Source organism: Danio rerio, chromosome 4 (assembly GCF_052040795.2).
Source record: "Danio rerio strain M-AB ecotype USA chromosome 4, GRCz13ab, whole genome shotgun sequence".
Lineage (NCBI taxonomy): Eukaryota > Metazoa > Chordata > Actinopteri > Cypriniformes > Danionidae > Danio > Danio rerio.
In genome coordinates this window covers 35,010,171-35,031,364 of record NC_141024.2, presented here as the reverse complement: position 1 = coordinate 35,031,364, position 21,194 = coordinate 35,010,171, and the positions used below count along the sequence as shown (strand labels likewise).

Genomic DNA, 21,194 nt, shown 5'->3' with positions numbered 1-21,194 from the left:
AGTGCTATAGGCAAGTTTCAGGTCTGTAAAGTCTAAGAAGGGTAGTATTAGTAGTATTTGTATTTTTTATTTATTTTTTTGGGTACAGTTAGTGTGATATTCAGAGTGGCAATTGCAGATTAGGAAGTGTAGTGGAGAGTAAATAGTTGAGTTTTTAGTCGTTTCTTGAAAGTAGCGAGTGACTCTGCTGTTCTGATGCAGTTAGGGAGTTCATTCCACCAACTGGGCAGATTGAGCGTGAGCGTTCGCGAAAGTGATTTCTTCCCTCTTTGGGATGGAACCACGAGGCGACGTTCATTCACAGAACGCAAGTTTCTGGAGGGCACATAGATCTGCAGAAGCGAGAGCAGATAAAAAGGAGCAAGGCCAGAAGTCACTTTGTAGGCAAACATCAGAGCTTTGAATTTGATGCGAGCAGCAACTGGCAGCCAGTGCAAACGGACTAGCAGCGGAGTGACATGTGCTCGTTTAGGTTCATTGAAGACCACTCGTGCTGCTGCATTCTGGAGCAGTTGAAGAGGCTTGATAGAGTTAGCTGGAAGCCCAGCTAGTAGAGAGTTGCAGTAATCCAGTTTGGAGAGAACAAGAGCTTGAACAAGGAGTTGAGCTGCATGTTCAGATAAGAAGGGTCGGATCTTTCTGATGTTTTTCGGTCCCTTAAATAGCAAAAGTGGATTTGGAAATGCCCTTAATGCGTTTGCGCCATATGCTTTTAGACTTTGGGCCTAGATCGTTAAAATAGCAATGTAATCACAATATTACTGTGTAAATGTTATTAAAATGTGCTATATATGTTAACCCTTTAGGACCTGCCATAAAACAATTCCGCTAAGGTATATCTTAGTATTTTTACATGCTGTGCTGTCATTCTTTTGAGTATTTTTTAAATGCCATATATCAATAAAATCCTTACATCCCCAACTTGAAGTGTATGTATATCATTAATCTATATTAACTAGCTAAATAGTTTAAAAGTGCAACAAACCACAAATTTGTTAATTTTTTTATTTTATTTTACTATATGCAGAAATAACACAAATGTCAACCTCAAACTTGTCAATGTAAAAAAACATGCATAAAACACTTTGAAACCCTATGCAACTGATTTGGACGAATTAAATCAATTTGTTAATGAGATAAACTTTTTTTATAAACCGTGTAGACAGAACAATTTGATTGAATAACAAAAAAAGTTTAATAACTTAATCAACACTATTGTAAAATTTACACAATTTATCACAATTGGTCATACAGAGGGGCATTCAGTGGTGAATGGATGTTCATTTGTGGGGTAAAAAGAGATTAATATTTTACTTTTAAGACCCATGTTGATTGAGATACATACACATAAATAAATTAATTAAGGACACTCTTGTGTAAAAAATAAACAAATTAACAAGTAAAACTTAAATAAATAATTAAACATACTGAAAGCCACTGCTACAAATAAACAGCCTAGCTATAAGTCTTATGACAATTTCGGTCGAGAATAACCCAGAGGGGCACTTGGCATGCCTCGCACATGATTGGGGTGCATTTCCAACAAAGCCTGCATTTCCTGCGCCCTTCTGTGGCTTTTTTAGAGACAACTGCACCAGAAATGGTAACATGAGAGGTGAGTGTGTGCACTACTTTGCACACTGCATACATGGGGGACACCATGAAAAGAATGTGTAAATCCACCAGAGGGTATAAGCATGTTGAGATTTCAGTTTCTGCAGCTATAAAAGATTACTGTGTCCATCCATTTTGTGAAAAGGAGGGTCCCCTGCTGGATCCACCTTACAGAACCCAGTGGTGACTTCTTTGACTTCCTTCATCTCCTCTAGATCCTCTCCCTTTACAGGTCGTTGCCCTCATGTAAGGTATGATTAAAGCATTCAAAAAACATTCACATTAATTGTTTTTTTGAATATTTTATACCATTATGCAGAGAAGCCGTCTCTGCCTGGTACTTTAGATGTTTTAAGGATTGATATAGCATTGCTTATTTCTTCTATAATTGTTTTTTGAGTTTGGGTTTTATTTTGTATTGATCCAATTGATAAATCTAATGTGTGTAAAATGCTGCATGTTTGCAAGTTCAATATTAATCTTTTGAGAAATATAATTCCTTATAGTATTTCGGCAAAACACTTGTATTTCCTCCAATTTATGACGTATCTTTTCAGTTTTGGGATCTTTGATTTTAAATATACTCCTCTCTGCCTGTCATTTCCCTATTCTCCATGCCAGGAGCTTTTTTGCTTTTGGACTATTTTCATAAAATTTCTGTTTTAAAAATGTAAGTTTTAATTGTACTTGCTCATCGAATATTTTATTGAGTTCCGCTTTAACTTATTTGATCTTATTAAAAGTATCTGGATCTTCTTTATTACCATATTTAGTCTCTTAATTCTTTAAGTCTTATATAATTCCTTATAGTATTTCCTGAAAAGCCTGTTGTATTTCCTCCAATCTATGACATATCTTTTTAGTTTTGGGATCTTTGATTTTAAATATACTCTACTCTGCCTGTTGTTTCCTTATCCTTGCTTTAACTTCATTGATCTTATTAAAAATATCTGGATATTTCTTATTACTATATTTAGTCTCTAATTCTTAAAGTTGTATATTTAGATTATTCATGTAATTCAGTTTTTTTCCTTGATCCCCACATTATAAGTTTAACTCGCATATCAGCTTTAGCTGCGTCTTATAGGATACTAGGTGACACCTCTCCATTATCAGTATGTTTTAAATATTCTAATAGTTCTTTTTTTAACATATCCTACACATGTTAAATCATTTAAATGATTAGGGTTAAATCGCCAAAATGTTTTTTTGGGTTTATTGTCCACGTACACTGTTAAATAAGCTCCTGCTTGGTCTGAGATGTCTCTTGTTCCTATTTTACAGTCTTTTATTTTATGTTGATCTGACTCAAACTAAAATGATAAATTCTAGAATGAGACATGTGGGCGGTAGAGAACAAAGAACATTATTTTTAAGAGGGTATATGTCTCTCCATTAGGGTTGTAACGGTATGAATTTCTTACGGTATGATAATCGTCTAAAACAATACCACGGTTTGACGGTTTCGCGGTATACGGTATGTTACAAATGTTACAAAGTAATAGAACAGTGAAGCAAATTTGACTTTTTCCAAATAATATATTTTTAGTTACTATAAACAACACCACTTACAATGAACAAATAAAAAAAATAAGAAAATAATAAATAATGTGTCAAAGTCTAAATAAAGTCCAAATAAACATGGTGCAAATCCTCAGTAAAAAAATAGATATAAATATTTACTATACTATAAATAGTTACATAACGAAACTAGATTCAATATGGAACATCCTTAGGTTTAATGTGCCAGCATGGATATGGTTGTCTGTGGATATGGATTTGGTTGTCTGCAATGCAGACAAACAGCTGCACCTTCATTTGCGTCTTTTGAAAACAGCAAGAGCAGCAGTTCGTCTTTGCTGTGTCACTGTTTTGTCATGTTTCTGTGCTGCTGTGCATGCAAAAGTACTTAGTATGAGAATTATTTCATGCAAAACTTTTTTTTTGCGTTTTATTTAGCCACGCATAAATGTATGCCTATCTCTCATTCAGTGTTGTTCAAAAAGCTCATTGTTTGGTCCACAAACAAAAGCGAAACCTATGCTTATTGGTTGTGATATAGCGAGTTTGAACCAATCTGGGCATGGAGGAGGGACAATGCATCAATGTTTCATGTCTGGTTTGTCCGGAGACACAGTGACGAGCGTTTCTTTGTCAAATCAGCGTGGTCAAATTTTGATGACGTAACCGCACTGATTCCGGAGCCTCTGGAAGTCCGAATGTTATGTGATACAGCACTGGAAAGCTGAGATTCTCTTCTTTATGCCAATCTTTGAATTGTATGAATCGGATCAGCGGATCAAAAGTTATTAAACATTTAAAAGCAATACTTATTTTTAGCCGCGGGCGGCTATCTCTGTCTTTAAGGGTTAAAACCGTTGAAATGCAATTGTTCATGGTATGATAATCGTGCACGTTCAAATCGTGGTAGACCGTCATACCGGTATATTGTTGCAACCCTACTCTCCATACATCTATTAAGCCTAATTCTTTCATCATATATCTTATTTGTCTAGTTACTTGACTAATTTGCTTATTAGAAGACGAGTCCAATTTAGGCTGAAGTTGTACATTCCAGTCTCCCCCACAGATCAACGTACCTGAGGCCATCCCAATTTTTCTAATTTCTTATGTTCTGTATCAGAAAGATGCGTCTCTTGCCAGAAGATTATCTGTTGCTTTTCTCTTTTCAATTGAGACACGAGTTTGCTTCTTATAATTACTCCATATTCCTGTTTTTGCAAAAACTATAATCAGATCTTATTGCGAAGATCACGGTGACCGGAATATGAAAAACACAAACATGAATATCTTGAACAACATAAAAAAAAAACATAACTTAAAAGGTCTCCAAACCTTGAAGTCTTAAATAACTTTTAATGTGAGAGTAAAGCCTTCATTCTCTAAAGGGCCCCTCCTTGCTGTGCCTATTGCACAAAAATGTTAACGAATATATTCAGCACCCATATCTGGCAATATTATATTCTTTTATTTCTGGCTAGGTTTTCAAGTTAAATATTTCTACTAATTATAGCAAGGGATTTTAAGTGTATAGATTAGAATCCCTTTATGTCTTCCCACCAGTATGTTACTTAACGATTTGAGTCTTGGTGGGCTTTAATCGTTTATCTTGTGTCGTTGGTCAGTTCGGTTAAATACCATTCTTCCTTCAAACGATTTAAATGTCCATCATTGGTGAATCAAGTCAAGAAGTTTTTCCAGCCTCTCAGAGTTCTTTGTTAGGATCTGTCAGGTTTTATCCTTCTTTCAAACAGAGCTAGTGTTGTCTCTTTGAAATTCACGTAGTTTTTCCCAGATCTTCGTTTGATGTTTTTCCTTACTTTTCTTCGAAGTCACTCCAACCTTTTGCCAAAGTCTTTGTTTCTTATTCCCAGTGATTCCTATAATAGTTTCTTCTTCGCTGTTTATCAGTCCTTGTTCTTTCAGATCTCTTAAAGCCCCGTCATCGAAATGTACATGACTGCCCCGTTTTCGAGAAAGATTCTAAGTTTCGCTGGCTTATTAGTACAAAAGCCCATCTTTTCTGTTGGATCCTAGGTGGGCAGTCTTTGTCAAAGAAAATCTTTTTTTTTGTTCCAGTATATTACTTTCTTCCTCCATGCAGAGCGGAGAACCGGGTCCTTCGTTTTGTATTCCAGGATGAATACCACCACTGATCTAGGGTGGCATCAGCGGGTGGTTTTGGTCTGAGTGCCTGGTGAAACTGTTGGATTTTAAGGTCCAATTCGTCGAGTGACAGCTCCGTTTTGATAATTGTTTCCACCAAGTCTTGGATATTATTGCCTATGCTTCTTTCTGGGATTCTAAAGATCTGAATATTATTTTGACGAGAGCGTGTTTTTAGACCTAACAGTTACTTTTGTAAGTTTTCTTGAATTTGAATGGTTTGATGGAGAATTTCTATTATCTTAGCAACATTCTCCTCCAATTCTCCAACTCGCTGCTCCACTTTGTTGATGTTTTTTGCTGTTGCGTTTAGGTCCGTGATGAGGCCATCCAGTTTTTTTATTTCTTGCTTAAAGTTAATAAAAGTTACTTGCTTAAATCTGGTTAAATCAGATTTAATATCCATCTGGAAAGCTTTGATGTCTGTAGTTGACAGGCTATCACCTATCCCGTCCGTGTCGGATTTTTCATCTGTTGAGCTCTCGTTTTTTTTTTTTTTTTCCCAAGTTTCAATAGTGGTTTTGTCCTAGCCTTTTTGCTTTTGCCCCCCTCCATATGGTTTAGGTTATTAATGATGTAAAAAGGAGGATTAATATCAGTGTGTATGGGAGCTCTCTTTCTATGCTCCTACACGTGTCGACACCATACCGGAAACCATCACATGTGTTTCTTAAGCTTCCCCGAATGAATGAAACTCTGTACACACTGATCATGACTACGGTTTCTTTCCAGTGTGAATCTTCTGGTGCCGTTTCAGTTCTGCAGCTGTAATAAAAGTCTTCTCACACTCCAAGCACATATACTCTCTCACATCAGTGTGGATCCTCATGTGTTTAATAAGGTATGATGATTGGTTAAAATTCTTCCCACACTGAGGGCAGGTGAATGGTTTCTCTCCAGTGTGGATCCACATGTGTAGATTAAGGTATGATGATTGGCTGAAACTCTTCCCACAATGAGTGCATGTGAATGGTTTTTCTCCGGTGTGGATCTTCATGTGTCTATAAAGCGATGATAATTTGCTGAAACTCTTCCCACACTGAGTGCATGTGAATGGTTTCTCTCCAGTGTGGATCCTCATGTGTTGATTAAGGGATGATGATCGGCTGAAACTCTTCCCACACTGAGTGCAAGTAAAGGGTTTCTCTCCAGTGTGGATCCTCATGTGGTGATTAAGGGATGATGATCGGCTGAAACTCTTCCCACACTGAGTGCATGTGAATGGTTTCTTTCCAGTGTGGCCCATCATGTGTTTATTAAGGGATGATGAGCAGCTGAAACCCTTCCCACACTGAGTGCAAGTAAATGGTTTCTCTCCAGTGTGGATCCTCATGTGCTGATTAAGGGATGATGATTGGCTGAAACTCTTCCCACACTGAGTGCACGTGAATGGTTTCTCTCCAGTGTGGATCCTCATGTGCTGATTAAGGTATGATGATTTGCTGAAACTATTCCCACACTGAGTGCATGTAAATGGTTTCTCTCCAGTGTGAATCATCATGTGAGTCTTTAGTTTGCTTTTGCTTGTCAAACTCTTTCCATACTGAGTGCAGGTGACACAACTCTTGTCTCTCACTTTGAAAATACCATCAGTCTCTAAATGAGTTCTGTCCTCAATTTTGACATGATGTTCCTCTTCTTTACTCTCCTCATAGTCTTTAATTAGGTCTGAAATAAAAAAAAGTTTAGTTTTTAGTAAATCATTCAAACTCTCATCAAAAGCTGAAGTGAAAAGGCTCTAAAACATTGGCAACACAAACCTTAATTTTGATGCACATTAAATGTAAAAACAGCAGATCATATTTAGATTGATCTTGTCATATCAACCTCCTGGTGTCCATTACACACATACACTTTTAAGCGGATTCTTATTTGATTGATCCCAGATTATTTTTGGTCACATTGATGAGACATCAAATTGAAAGCGGTAAAGGCACAGTTTTTTTTATTTATTTGTATATATGCGAAATCACAACAAAACAACATGTTTTTGTAAAACTTGTAGAGCAGATGGGTAATACTTTTTCATTCTGTGCCTGACAGGTAAACCTGTTTGAAAAAAACAGCTTAATCTCTGTGAATATTTGCCTCACATACATGAGACATATCTGCATAAAGCCTTAAATCTGCACCTTTAAATGACAAATGTTCTCTGGTTTAGTAATTTGCAAGTATCGATTACAATGCAGAATTCTAATAATTCTAAAATGTTTTCCCCCATTAAACATAACTTCACACTAACTTCAAGTTCTCTAGTCACACCCAGACCTGATTACTACCAAACATGTTTGCAATCAAGAAATCACCTAAATGGACCTGTCTAACAAAGTGAAGTAGACCAAAAGTGCCTCAAAAGCTAGACATCATGTCAAAAACTAAAGACATTTAAACACAAATAAGAAAGAAAATACTTGTGTCACGAGTAAAATAAAAAAAGCTGATGACAAGAGATAATCTGTAACCCAGAATAGGAGGAGAGAGCAAAAGCTTGAGGTACAGTGACAGTACCCCCTCCCTCAAGAACACCCCCTGGCATTCCCTTAAGACTCACTATGGACCTGATGATTTTTTAATTAATTAATTTATTTTTTTGCTCCGTCCTGCGCTTTTTTTTTAAACACAACTAATTGTCCCTTAAATGAGCACACACAGTTACTAAAGTAGTCAAATGCTTCATTATAGATCTGTGCATTCTTACATTAACACCTCTGTTATTAAACAAAACACAATTAGATTCATTTGCTGCTCTTCACTAAATAACTATAGTACCTTTAATCAATATGCAAATACAATCAAAAGTGAAGTAGATTTTATAGCTTTATTTAATTTCTGTACAGGCCATTGATTTTAAAAGGCTAAACCTATTATTTTATTGTCAGTATTTTCTAATGTTTGCTATGTATTCTATCATTTGAAGCTATTTGTTGTTATTATTCAAAAGCAGGTAATGATTCGCACTCAATTGCTTCGTACTGTTTTTATTTTTACTTATTCCTACATTTTACAGGTTATAACAGACAAACAGACGTTTCGGCACAAAGCCTTCCTCAGTGTGTGACTCAATTCTCTAACTCCACCCTTTTATCCCATAGTTAATCACAATGTGCAATTAGTTAAACCGTCACTCATTTCATTATCCATTAATCACACAATAACTTATAATCTTCACAGCAATGACAATAAACAATCTTCCCATTTCCGACCTCACTTTACAGAGATTTTCAAAAACAATTTGCGAAACATACGAAAATACCTACATTTAAAAACCATTACTACATAGAAAAACAGCATATCATTATATTTTTTAACAATTTACATTACAATATATCATGATCAATTACTCGAAAAATACCTTTTCCTTCCAAAACAATCTCGCAAGAAAACAGCACATCAAACATCAAGTTTCAGACCTCTCCTTTTCATTACAATATCATGGTCAATTACTAGCAAAATACATTTACCTTCAATAACATTACATAACAAAACAGCACATCAAATATCAGTAAGTTTATCAATATTTTCTTTTTCATTACAGTACATCATCAACCTCTCGAAAAAATACCTTTATCCACAAAAAACATTTCACAAAAAAACCAAACCAGTTAGCATGTCAATTATCACAGTGTTAACCAATAGTTTCTGTTTCACTTCAATATATCCTGATCAACCACATAAAAAAATACCCTTACCTCCTAAAATATTATTTCACAAGAAACCTATCAATTAACATTATTCTCCCATTATTATCTTTATTCCGAAGTTCACAAACATTTAAAGAAAAAAATAATAATTTTTTATTTTTGTCAACAACTTTAACGTTCAAGATTTACAATTCCTAATATCGATTAAATAGCAGATTTGTTAAAGAAACGCAGAAAGATCCAGCTCCTCATTCATTCCTTTTGGTGCAAGTGACTTTAATTCATAAATCCAGAACGCTTCTCTTTGTAATAATCTTTTATTTAAATTACCTCCTCTATGTGACTTCTTTTGAATAATAGTAACGATAAGATTAACGCACCAAACCAAAGAAGTAACTAAAAAAAACGCAAGCGCGCAGGACAAACTTCAGTAAGCTATTTGTTGTCCCATATTTTTTTACATCTCAACGTTGACAGATTAGTTATAATGTCAGCTTATGTTGTAGAAGGGCATACCTCGATCATTACTTCCTCAAGCTAATGTGTAAATATTAGCTCTATTCAGCAATAACGTTAATTGCATTGGCATATTTATCTGATGTTTTCCCAGCTTGTAGTAGTCAATCAAAAAGCTATTTAGTTTCTTATGACTATACACTAGCAGTGGAATTTACTGCAATGTGACGGGGCGCCACCTGAAATCTTGCCTAGGGTGCCAAATTGGTTAGGGCCGGGCCTGCAGGGGGGAGAGAAGAATGGGTTTAATCTTAGACACCTAAAATAAAAAACGGATGAATGTTTTTAAACTTAGAGCTTAATTTCAGTTGAACCAACACTGGACTGAGCACCTTGATAATGGGAAATGGTCCAATGAATTTGGGTCCCAATTTACGTGGGGGAAGTCTGAGAGAAAAGTCTTTGAAAGACAACCAGACTTTCTGACCACACATGTATAGAAGGAAGCAGACGCTTCATTCCTATTGCCAGTCCTTTTCTGGTGATCCTCCATGTCTAAAGGCATCTCTGAATGAACGAATGAATGAGGGAACAATGGCAGCTTGTTCTTGGAAAGAGAATACGCTTATTTTACACTGCCACCATTTTAAAGAACGAAAGCTAGGCTGCTGTGGGAAAAAAACATGGAAGTATAGGATCAGCACTGTAAACATTGCAACAACATGCTGTGGACTACAAACCTTCTGCTGTTGCCACAATTTGTAAACCTCACTTTAATATCATTCAGTTCAGTTTAATTAAAACAATTAAAAGCAGATTAGGCATCAAACTAGATTACAATCTCTTTAACAGTGATATGCTTAAGTGTCCTCCTAGGATTCAGTTCATGGCACCAGGTAAACTCTGTGGGGACGATTCCTTGCTTCAGCCTATGTAACCGAGTGAGCGATAAAACACCATCACACCCTCGTGTTGTCTGTGATAGTATTTTCCTGGTACTGAAGTTTTAAAATCGTCCATTTCCCACTAACCTGTAGGTGCTACTGAGCGTGTTCTTAAACAGCGCTGATTTACCATAGTGTTTACTGGTGCCCACCAAAAATGACTGTGATTAAGGCCCTGTTTACACTAATGTGGTTTCATTTTAAAACGCATAAGTTTTGCTACGGTTACGCCATCCGCCCACACTATGCCGGAGTTTTCGAGTGCCGAAAACGCTGGAGAGGTTGGAGAGGTTTACATTCTGAAACGCTGCTGCTCCGTCTCAATGTGGATGGGCAAAAACGGAGACATCTGAAAATGGAGGCGGGGCTGCCGACATTCGCCTATCTGATTGGGGCTTTTCCTCAATATTAAGAAGTCTACACACACAGTTCAATCTCGCATCCTCTCCCGGTAAGTTCAGACTTCGCAAGTTTGATATGGAAAACAGACCCTCGAGGACATGTCTGGTAAATCTTCAAAGGGAACAGTGTACTTTATAACTTCATTCACATCATCCTGGCTACGTTGTTTCACTTTCTCAACAATAAAATGTGAACATGATTTAAGCAACTGCCTATTTTCATTTTAATATTAACAACTTGGAAGACAGCAGAAATGCTGAGGCGTCATGCTGCATCTTCACTGTATGCATATTTATAATAAAACAGAGCCTATATAACATCACTGCCTCCTTTAATTTTTATTGAAAATACGAAACGTATCCTCTGCTTTGCTGAATATCAGTTTTAATAATCAATAATAGCCATTATGAAAGCATAACGCACAATAAGTTTATACATTATAGGAAGTAAAGGCAAGCGATCAGTTAATATACAGAATGTACGTGGTTCCATTAATTATTAACTTCTCTTTGTGCTCAGCCAAAACACGTTACCTGTGAACAAGTAATCGATTCAAAAGACCAAAGTCGGGGAATATGTTGTTAGATATAGACAACAAGGTGAATTAAATATCACGTTTAGCAAATATAGTGAGATTAGATCCAGCGGGAGATGCTTGATGAGCAGTCCACCCAGCACAGCTCTCATCTGGGTAGAAATGCTGCAGCGCTTGTCGGAGTGTGTGTGTGTGGTCACGTGATGTGCGTTTTCAGCGTTTTGGTAAGGTCGGAGAGCAGTTCAGAAACGCTAGGTAAAGCGGTAGTGTGGGCCTGGATCGTGTTCTTTCTAAAACGCCGTTTTTTTTACTAAAACGCACTAGAGTAAACGGGGCCTAAGATATACAGCAGGTACAAAATTTTCCTGTGTGGCTTCAGGCGATACTTCCGGGCATCACCAGCCTGCTCTAGGGGAGCGAGACAGGGCTGCCCTCTGTCCCCTGTGCTCTTTGACATTGCTATCAAACCTCTTGCAACCATATTAATGAACTCCGATGGCTTGCAAGGAATTTTCAGAGCGGGACAAGAACATAAGCTCCTGCTATATCGGATGATCTTCTTTTTCTGTCAAATCCAGATACATGCATTCAAAGAGCTCTTACAATAATTTCAGAATTTGGAAATGTTTCTGGATACAAAGTCAGTCTAGCAAAGAGTTTTTTTTTTTCCCGCTATCAATGATAGAGCACAGAAAATGTCCTTCCAATCCTTTCCATTTTCAGTAAGTCCTGATAAATTTGTATATCTGGGTGTGAGTGTGACACGCAAATATAAGGATTTGTTCAATAATAATTTTAAAATGACATTAGACAAATCCAAATGAGACATGACTTGGTGGTCAACCCTTTATTTTTGGCTGGGAAGATCAATTCCATTAAAATGACAATACCACCTAGATTTCTGTTTCTTTTTCAGACCGTGCCTGTTTTTATTCCCAAGTCATTTTTCATTAAAAAAAATTGTATTTCTACTCACATAAGAAAGGAATTCTTAAAAAGAAAAAAGGAAGAGGGTGGATTGGCAATGCCAATTTCTTATACTATTATTGGGTGCCCAATTTACACAAACTGATATTCTGGTTTTCCAACATCTGTAATGATGAGGCCCCACTTTGGTTACTGATGGATCAGCACACGTCGAATCCAGTGTTTTTACTCTCACTACTTTGTGCTCCGATTTTAGTGAGTAAACAATAATCTACAAATAACCCAGTCATTAATGAATCACTCAGAATATGGTCACAATTCAGACCTCACTTTAATAATAAACAAGCATTGCCTTCTGCTCCCATTTTGTTAAATGCGTTATTCTCTTCCTCTCTAATAGACTCAGCATCCCAATTATGGTCTAGGAAGGGAGTTAACTGTGTTAAGGACCTGTTTAAAGATGGCATATTATCTCATTTCAACAGTTAAGAACAGACATTGAAATTCCCCAGTCTAATTTTTTAGGTACCTTCAGGTCCGTAGTTTCATTAAAAAAGACTTCTCTCCTTCACTGAACCAACCAGAAGCATGCTGGATAGATGAATTGGTAAATATGGACCCACATCAAAGGGCTGTTATGTCCATGTTATATGAAGTGATCCAAAGAACTGCCTCCCCTTCCCTAAATTGTATAAAGCAAAAATTGGAAGATGAACTGGGACTGGAAATATCAGATACAGCATGTCAATATGCCATAGAACTGGTACACTCATCTTCTGTATGTATTAGACATGGTCTTTTTCAGTTTAAGGTGCTTCATAGGCTTCACATCTAGGAGCAAGCTGGCAGAAATGTATCCAGGGTGAAAGATTTGGATTTATACCTTCCAATCCATCTCAGCATGAATCAACGTTTATCCTTTCCTCATCATCTTGTTTCTCATTATTTTTGATCATTTGAATGAGTATTTATCTTTGAAATGATTTTAACTAAGGAATATATTAAACACACTGCTTAATATAAGAATGTTCAGTGCATTTGCCTGTCTCTTTATAACTATTTTCAGAAACCACCAAACTAGGTCAGAGGTCATGGAGATCTTGATTGGACCTGAGGGCTGAGGACTGGAATCAACTGTTTCTATTGTTATTTCTATGAGTTAATACTATCTAAAATGTCTAAAAGTGATATTGCTATTTTTACGGTGAATTGTTTTAAAGTGGTTAGATGGTCTCAGATTGTGTCCCTGGTTCCCTGGTTTAACATTTCACAGGTCCGGAGTCAGCTCTAAAACAGTCTAGTGCATGAGTGTTCAAACTTTTTGTGCCGAGGGCCAGATGCAAAAAAAAAAAAAAAAAAAGTTTTACGGGCCAAATTTTACATACATCACATAGACATATATATATATATATATATATATATATATATATATATATATATATATATATATATATATATATATATATAGACGTGTGTGTGTATATTATTATGGAATTATTTTATTTTGGTCGTCCAACTGTGTTTCTAGAAAGACTTAAGTTTTTAAAAAACTTGAATCTTCTCTGGGCAAATTACAGTTGCAACACTCATCCTTTATAAATTCTCCTTCAGTAAAGGGTTTCCTGTGCTGTGCTGAAGGGGCAGCTGCTAATTGTTTTACTTTTTGATCTAGTTCTGCACCAGTGTAAGAGCTGAAGACCTGATGCTTTGTTTCATTCATGTCTTTTAATATTATATTCCTTCATTACTGAACTGATTCCTGGCAAATTAAACAGACACATTTCCCGCTGACCTCTGTGAAGAAATATTCTTTGCCCCAACGTGGCTGAAACTTCTTGCACTGATTTTCACTGATTGATTTTCCTTTTTCTTGGTGCGCCATGTCTCACCAAAATGTGATTATCACTTATGTTTCCTTCAGTTTGGTCGGTTAGTTTTACTTCATTACAGGAAGTAATGCCTAATTGAAGGTGTGTAATAGCGACACCCAGTGGTTATTTGAATTACGTTTATTTTTGTATAGCGGGCCAGATTCTATTAATATTTATAAAAAGCCTCACGGGCCGCCACAAAACTGATTGCGGGCCCCAGATGGCCCGTGGGCCGTAGTTTGGACACCCCTGGTCTAGAGGATGTCTGACTTTTATGCTTAACATACGGTTCAGAATTGTACGCACAAACCCCATGTGGAAATGCTCCTAGTCTATCTGTGTTTTAACCATTCAGGTTAGAACATCTATATGTATGATGCAATTACTGACATTATGTGAGAGTATAATTGTTATTTATTGGTGATTGTAAGCAGAGCGGCCTAGGAACTCATTGCGAGTGTTGAAGCTGGCTTCTGCTGATGTAACTGCAAACTTTATTTAATTTAAATCTTTAACTCCGGCTCTTCTTAATCTGACAGACTGGTCATTCTTTGGGTCAAACTGTATACCATCCCTACAAGGGTCGGATTCATCTTGCCCGGGATGTGGTTTGGAGCCAGCAGATCTGATGTTCTGGGGATGCCCTAGATTACATACATTTTGGGCCAATATTTTTAGATCATTTTCATCTATATGTGATAAAGATATGGATCCTAATCCTTTGACCTCAATTTTGGTACAGTGCCAGAAGAAATGCACCTGTCAACTAATCACGCAGAAATCATTGCCTTTTCTTCTTAATTGACCAGACCCCTAATTCTTCTCAGGTGAAAAAAAAAAAACCCGCCATCCCACAGACATTGGATATTAAAAATGTTATCACATCTTAAACTCTAGCACCTTGAGCACACCATACGAGGCTCTACAAAAAAGTTTTATGAGGTTTGACAGCCTTTCCTATCTTACATTGAACGCTCAGGGGTTATTATATCCTAAGTGAGAAAACGGTCACACTATTTGCTCTACAAACTAGTGTGTTCATGACTATACAAAGAAAAATAATTAAAATATAGCTGCAAGCAGCAATTAAGGGGCCAAGCACTTTTGGCCAAAAGGTGGCGCTGCTTCTGAAGTTTTTGAGTACTTTCAGGGCATGGGGTTGGAGATGCATACCATGTTTTGTAATGATATGTGAATATGTTGGTACAATATAGCATTTTTGGCCAAATATCGAAATGGGCGACGCCCAAAATGGCTGACCTGTGAAAATCAGACATCACTCGGCTTGATATGCTCTGCCGGATGTAATGAGACCAGTTTTATGAGTTTCGGACGAAAGGTTGAGATGTTATAAGCCAAAAAGCAAGTTTTTTTATCTCCGGACCACTAGGGGGCAGTGCGCCGAAACTCCGCATATAACCTCAAACCCTAGTTGTCATAAAACACACCAAGTTTGGTGTGAATCAGTGAATCCGTTACGGAGATATCGTCTCAAGTCCATTTTCGCAAGTTCTACGTTAAATTTGATTGCAAGTTAAACGAAAACGGTTGGTCAAATCAACTTGAATTCCATAACTTTTGGTTGGCATGGTCTGTAGATCATGTGATTAAATTTTGGTGATAATCGGAGAAACGGCCTAGGACGAGTTCGATCAAATAGGTTTTTCGAATAATTAAAAATAGCGCGTAAAAATTCATGACGGAAAATGACGTCATAGGGTTCGTTTGAATTGGACTGAGTCAAGGAATCAGGGGAAAAAAGAATTTTGATTGTAGCCCATTTGGTTCAAAAGTTATCATGATAAACATACATGAACATTTAGACAAGTGGTGGCGCTAGAGAGTTTGATTTTGAGACTTCATATGTGGTATGATTAATGTTAATACTGTCCTCTATCATTGTGCCAGATGCTTACCATGTTTTGTAATGATATGTGAATATGTTGGTAAAATATAGCATTTTTGGCCAAAAATCGAAATGGGCGACGCCCAAAATGGCCGACCTGTGAAAATCAGACATCATTCGACTCGACATGCTCTGCCGGATGTAATGAGACCAGTTTTATGAGTTTCGGACGAAAGGTTGAGATGTTATAAGCCAAAAAGCAAGTTTTTTGTATCTCCGGACCACTAGGGGGCAGTGCGCCGAAACTCTGCAAGTAACCTCAAACCCTAGATGTCATAACACATACCAAGTTTGGTGTGAATCGGTGAATGCGTTACGGAGATATCGTCTCAAGTCCATTTTTGCAAGTCCTTCGTTAAATTTGATCGCAAGTTAGACGAAAACGGTTGGTCTAATCAACTTGAATTCCATAACTTTTGGTTGGCATGGTCTGTAGATCATGTGTTTCAATTTTGGTGAAAATCGGAGAAACGGCCTAGGACGAGTTCGATCAAATAGGTTTTTCGAAAAATTTAAAATAGCGCGGAAAAATTCATGACGTAAAATGACGTCATAGGGTGCGTTTGAATCGGACTGAGCCAAGGAATCAGAGAAAAAAAGAAATTTGATTGTAGCCCATTCGGTTCAAAAGTTATGATGATAAACGTATGTGAAAGTTTGGACAAGTGGTGGCGCTAGAGAGTTTGATTTTGAGACTTCATATTTGGTCTGATTAATGTTAATACTGTCCTCTATCATGGTGCCAAATTATACAACTTTCCCGCATACGCCTATATGGGCTGCCATTCAAATCTGGCGGAAGAAACGGAAGAAACGGAAGAAGAATAATAATAATAGGAACGCTAACGGATCCAATAGGTGCCTACGCACCTACGGTGCTTGGCCCCTAATTAGAAAATATGACATCAAGCAGCATTAAGCATGGGCCAGTATAAGATTCGAATTCTAATAACCTTGAATAAAAATATCACGGTTTCACAGTACTGTGATTACTGCTCTAAAATTTGCTCTTTTAAATGTCTGGGTAAAAAAAAAAAAAAAAAAACTTGTTCCCCTTTAAACACAATATTTTTTAATTTGAGAAACTTTTACAATATTTTGGAGCAGTAAACATGTCAGGCTGAATAATACTAAAGAATCATTGACTTCTGCTGTCTTCATTAGTTTCAAAAACACAGATTTCTTTACGATGTAAAACTGAATTTTTGGATAGGAAAGGCATCTTTGGATATCTTTTCTGCTGGAGATACTGTTGTCCTAAAAAACTAAATGTAAAAAAAACCTTACATATAGGAATGGTACAGCAGAAAATATGGGTGTTTTTTCAAACCTCAACCTTTTTTTAAACCACGGTATACCTTGTAAACGGTTATCGTCCAATGCCTAAGCAGCATAACGCTGTTTTTAGGATCTAAAGCAAAAAGATTCCAATGGCGACGCCTGCTGGTACATGAAGAAATTGGTCAATACTGATGAACTACACTCAAATGTTTGCATATCATCAGCATGCTGTAATCCATTTCTTAAGCGGCAAAACTCATTTTTAGACTAGTTTGTTGGCCAGTTGTAGTCAGTGCAATGCTAAACGTTATTGTTCCACTATAATTTGTTCATTTTGCCTCATGTCATCCCACAATTAATTATTTTAGTTTCCATTTTATTTAGCATATTTCAAATCAAGGTCATCCACTTTTTCTGACATACGTTAAATCAGGGTTTCTACAGGTGTCACCTGTAGATGTAATGTCAAATTTAATGTCAAATTTAAGACATTTTCAAGACCATTATGAATTAAATTTTAGACTAAGGAATTTTTCAAATGGCACAGATGAAAAAGATTTTTATTTGTCCTATCAAAAAACATTTTAATATAAAATATTAAATAATACAATAATAAATCAATAATAATAATAAAATACTTTAGATATTTCTTAGCAAAAGATCTTAAATATTGTGTAAAAACAAGAGAGCTCAAATATAAACTTTCTTTAAAATGAAAAACAAATGAACAAATTTTTTAAAAACTAAAATAAAGTAAATCTATGCACAACAATTTGTCCAGGGGTCTGTTCTTCGTACGTTGATCACTCTGTTAGCTGGATTTGGTTATTGACGATCTTAAAAACTGATCCGAGAGTTGTTGTCATAGCAACAGTTCTGGTAGCTCAAACCTGGTCGCGAGCAGATTCAATTCAAATAAAAAACAAATCAAATGAACAAATGTTTTAAAAGTTTTAAAAACTATAATAAACTAAATCTATGCACAAAAATCTGTCCAGGTCAATGTCCTCAGCAGTACTTACCATTGTGATAAACAGAGTTAAAATGTCCTCTTTTTTTATTAAAAAGTTAAAAGTTTTATTGAGATGGATTGTTGGGAATTGTGAGGGTTTTAGCCAGATTGGGTAACAAAACATGAACAAAGGAAAATGAAGACTTGTTTAAAAAAAGATTTAAGACCTACAGCACAATATTTCAGAAAATTCAAGACTTTTTAAGGCCTAAAATTTTTATTTTGGAATTTAAGACATTTTAATACCCAGCGGAAACCAACGATTATTATAATAATGTAGTTTTAACTCAGATGATATCTGTGAGAACTAGTAACAACTACAAAAACATAACATGGTTTAAACTCATAAAGAAGTTGATGAAAAAAGGCAATTGTGATCAACATGACATGCAAATGGAAAGTACTGAGCCAACACCATCAAAGTAATAGCAGATATCTTCTATGAAAATACTGTAGGTCAAACATCGTCAGCTCAGTTAAACCTGTTTTTAATTTATTGTTTTTATTTATTTTATATAGCACCAGTGCTCAAGGGCGCTTTGCAAACAGAAAGAGAACAAGAAAAGCAATAATCTTGAGAAGGTAGTGAAAATGGGAGACTAATAATACATAAAATAATGACAAAAGACATGAGAACAAGTAACTAAAGAAACTCATTCCTGTCTTTCAATGAGTGCTTATGTGCATTTAGGAGAACTAGGCAGCACACTCAGGGCTGCAAGATGAATTTAATTTAGTATTCTTATTATTAAAATATATCTGAATGAGGATAAAATGACTGATTTGATGTGTTTGAGAATGAAAATTCAACCTGTTTGTTCCTGCAGATCTTCCTGCTTGACTGTGAATGTTTCTTCAATCTTCACATCTTCACTCTCCTCTTTAATAAACGCCATCTTTATAACAGTGTGGAGATCAGTCGCTTCAGCAGGAGTTTTTCTCTCTGCGTTTAAACACTTTATCCTGTTTAAAATAAAATAAAAACTATAAAATGTCCTGTTTAAAATAATTAAAACAATGAACAGAAACAAAATAACGTCTCTTCAGCACTTGCTTCAACAGTTTATTTACATGACAGTAATTAACAAAAAGAAATCAGGCTAGTCTGAGCAGGACACAGCTGATTAAAACTAGTACTCCATTTCTTGTATATAGTGATGTAACCTTAGAATGGAATGACATTATGCTATTTAATAAACTAAACCTTCATTAAACACTTATTACACACATTTCTGTTGCTTTATTCAAACAATAGCTCTCATTACTGTAAAATAGTACTTCGTTGTATAAAGGGTAAAATAATATTGTCATCAGCAGGTACATAATTTAGCATCAGATGAAAAACCTGAAACTTTAATCCATCGCTTTATATTTATGTAAATGTTTTAAAACAAACCTTTCTCCAGCTGAATCCAGCACAAGAGCGGCGCAACCTTATGATGTCACACGCCACGCCAAAATAAAAGTCTTTTCTTTTGTTTAGTTTTTTTGCCACTCACTGTCGCAGTCATGACTTTTTGATACATTTGTCCCTCGTTTTTTACTTTACACTTGCGCTCTCTCTCTCTCTCTCTCTCTCTCACACACACACACACACACACACACACACACACACACACAATCACACAGATGTTCAGTATTTGAAGTTGATCTAAACATTTTAAAACAACTTTGAAAAACGTTTTTAGGGTCATTATCACTAAGTGCCTTTGAGACATCACAATAAAAAAAAATATTTTAAATTTATTAAAAGTTTAAGATTTTTAATTCAACCACATAGTTGTTGTATTAGACTGTAAGAAATTAATGTTGGTCAAGCTCCTGCACTTTTTACAATTAATCTACAAACAGAAAAACAGCAAACCTCAAATTGTGTCAACACTGTCAGAGACAAATTCAAAGTATATCTTCATTTCAGTGTGATTATTAAATGTGTATTTTCAGAAAGGTCATGTGTCCCTTTACAAACCCAACTTTATAGATTATTTTAAAAAAATCTATTTGTCATAATGAAATATTGGACAAAACATTGATTTCCAGATAAAATATTCAATCGTTGCGCATTATTTTTTAAAATATAAACCCAAGATTTATAATATTTTGTCAAACTTTCAAACAATGTTAACTGGCCCTTATTGGTTAATTAAGACATCATACAAGATGTTTTGCTGAGGTTATAAATAATTTGTTCATTTTCATAAAACTTGAACATACGTTGTAGTGTGACATTCAGCAACGGTGAGACGGCTGAAGGATTCGGATTTCTGCTTTCCAATCCGTCTCATCATGGACCACCGTTTATCCTTTTCATCATCCTGTTTTTCAGTATTTAACTGTGAATTGATTTTAACTAATAAATAAGTTAAAACTGCTTACTGTAAGAATGTTCTGTGTCCTTGTTTCTCTTTTTGCCTGTCTATTTTAACTTTGTTTTCAGGAGACACACAAACCAGGTCATAGGTCATGGAGATCTCTCTCTCTCTCTCTCTCTCTATCTGTTCCTATGACTGGAGGTCCAATACAGAGGAGAAGAAGACACCTGTTTCATTGTCCTCATATATTGCCTATAATTTTATAGCTGTTTGATTGATTTTTTTTTTTTGTGTATAATTAATAGTAATGTAATTCCTTTTTGTGTGGAGACAGACTGTGTGTAGCCAAGATATTGTTGCAGACTGTTGATTGAACCAGCCTGATAACACAACTGAACGTACAAGAAACATCCTTGAGTCTTTAACACAGATGGTCTTTTTGTGTCTATTGTGTTCCTTGTTTACCTTTTTACAGGTCGGAGATCAGCTCCTAATAACTTAGGGCGACCTCACCTCTAGGCATCAGGTCGCCATCCATATCTGGAGACAGATACAATGCTTTCTTTGACGCACACATTAAGGCCATCCATATCTGGAAGTAGATAC

The 21,194-nt window shown here is 36.0% G+C and overlaps 1 protein-coding gene and 1 long non-coding RNA gene across 2 annotated transcripts in view; one reads left to right on the top strand and one right to left on the bottom strand.

Annotated features, from left to right (window-relative positions):
• Positions 1-1,171: 1,171 nt before the first annotated feature.
• LOC137491238 (uncharacterized) lies at positions 1,172-19,712 on the bottom strand. The gene is made up of 5 exons (XM_087249209.1): positions 19,673-19,712; positions 19,088-19,239; positions 4,078-6,969; positions 1,845-3,004; positions 1,172-1,640 (listed from the first exon to the last, which is right to left on the bottom strand). Exons 2-3 carry the CDS (start codon positions 19,170-19,172, stop codon positions 6,017-6,019), a joined length of 1,038 nt encoding a protein of 345 aa, XP_087105335.1. The 5' UTR covers positions 19,173-19,239; positions 19,673-19,712; the 3' UTR covers positions 1,172-1,640; positions 1,845-3,004; positions 4,078-6,016.
• Positions 18,299-21,194, top strand: part of LOC147844817 (uncharacterized) — a 532,816-nt gene continuing 529,920 nt past the window's right edge. Inside the window, exon 1 of the long non-coding RNA XR_015483849.1 lies at positions 18,299-21,114. This is a non-coding gene — a long non-coding RNA (uncharacterized LOC147844817). The remainder of the gene's footprint in view (positions 21,115-21,194) is intronic.

Excerpts from the sequence above, each read along its gene's own strand:
- LOC137491238 (XM_087249209.1), bottom strand. The coding sequence starts at position 19,172 with ATGGCGTTTATTAAAGAGGAGAGTGAAGATGTGAAGATTGAAGAAACA. Across the intron at positions 6,970-19,087 it reads AGATCTGCAGGAACAAACAG|ACCTAATTAAAGACTATGAG; the intron begins GTTGAATTTTCA and ends TTTTTATTTCAG.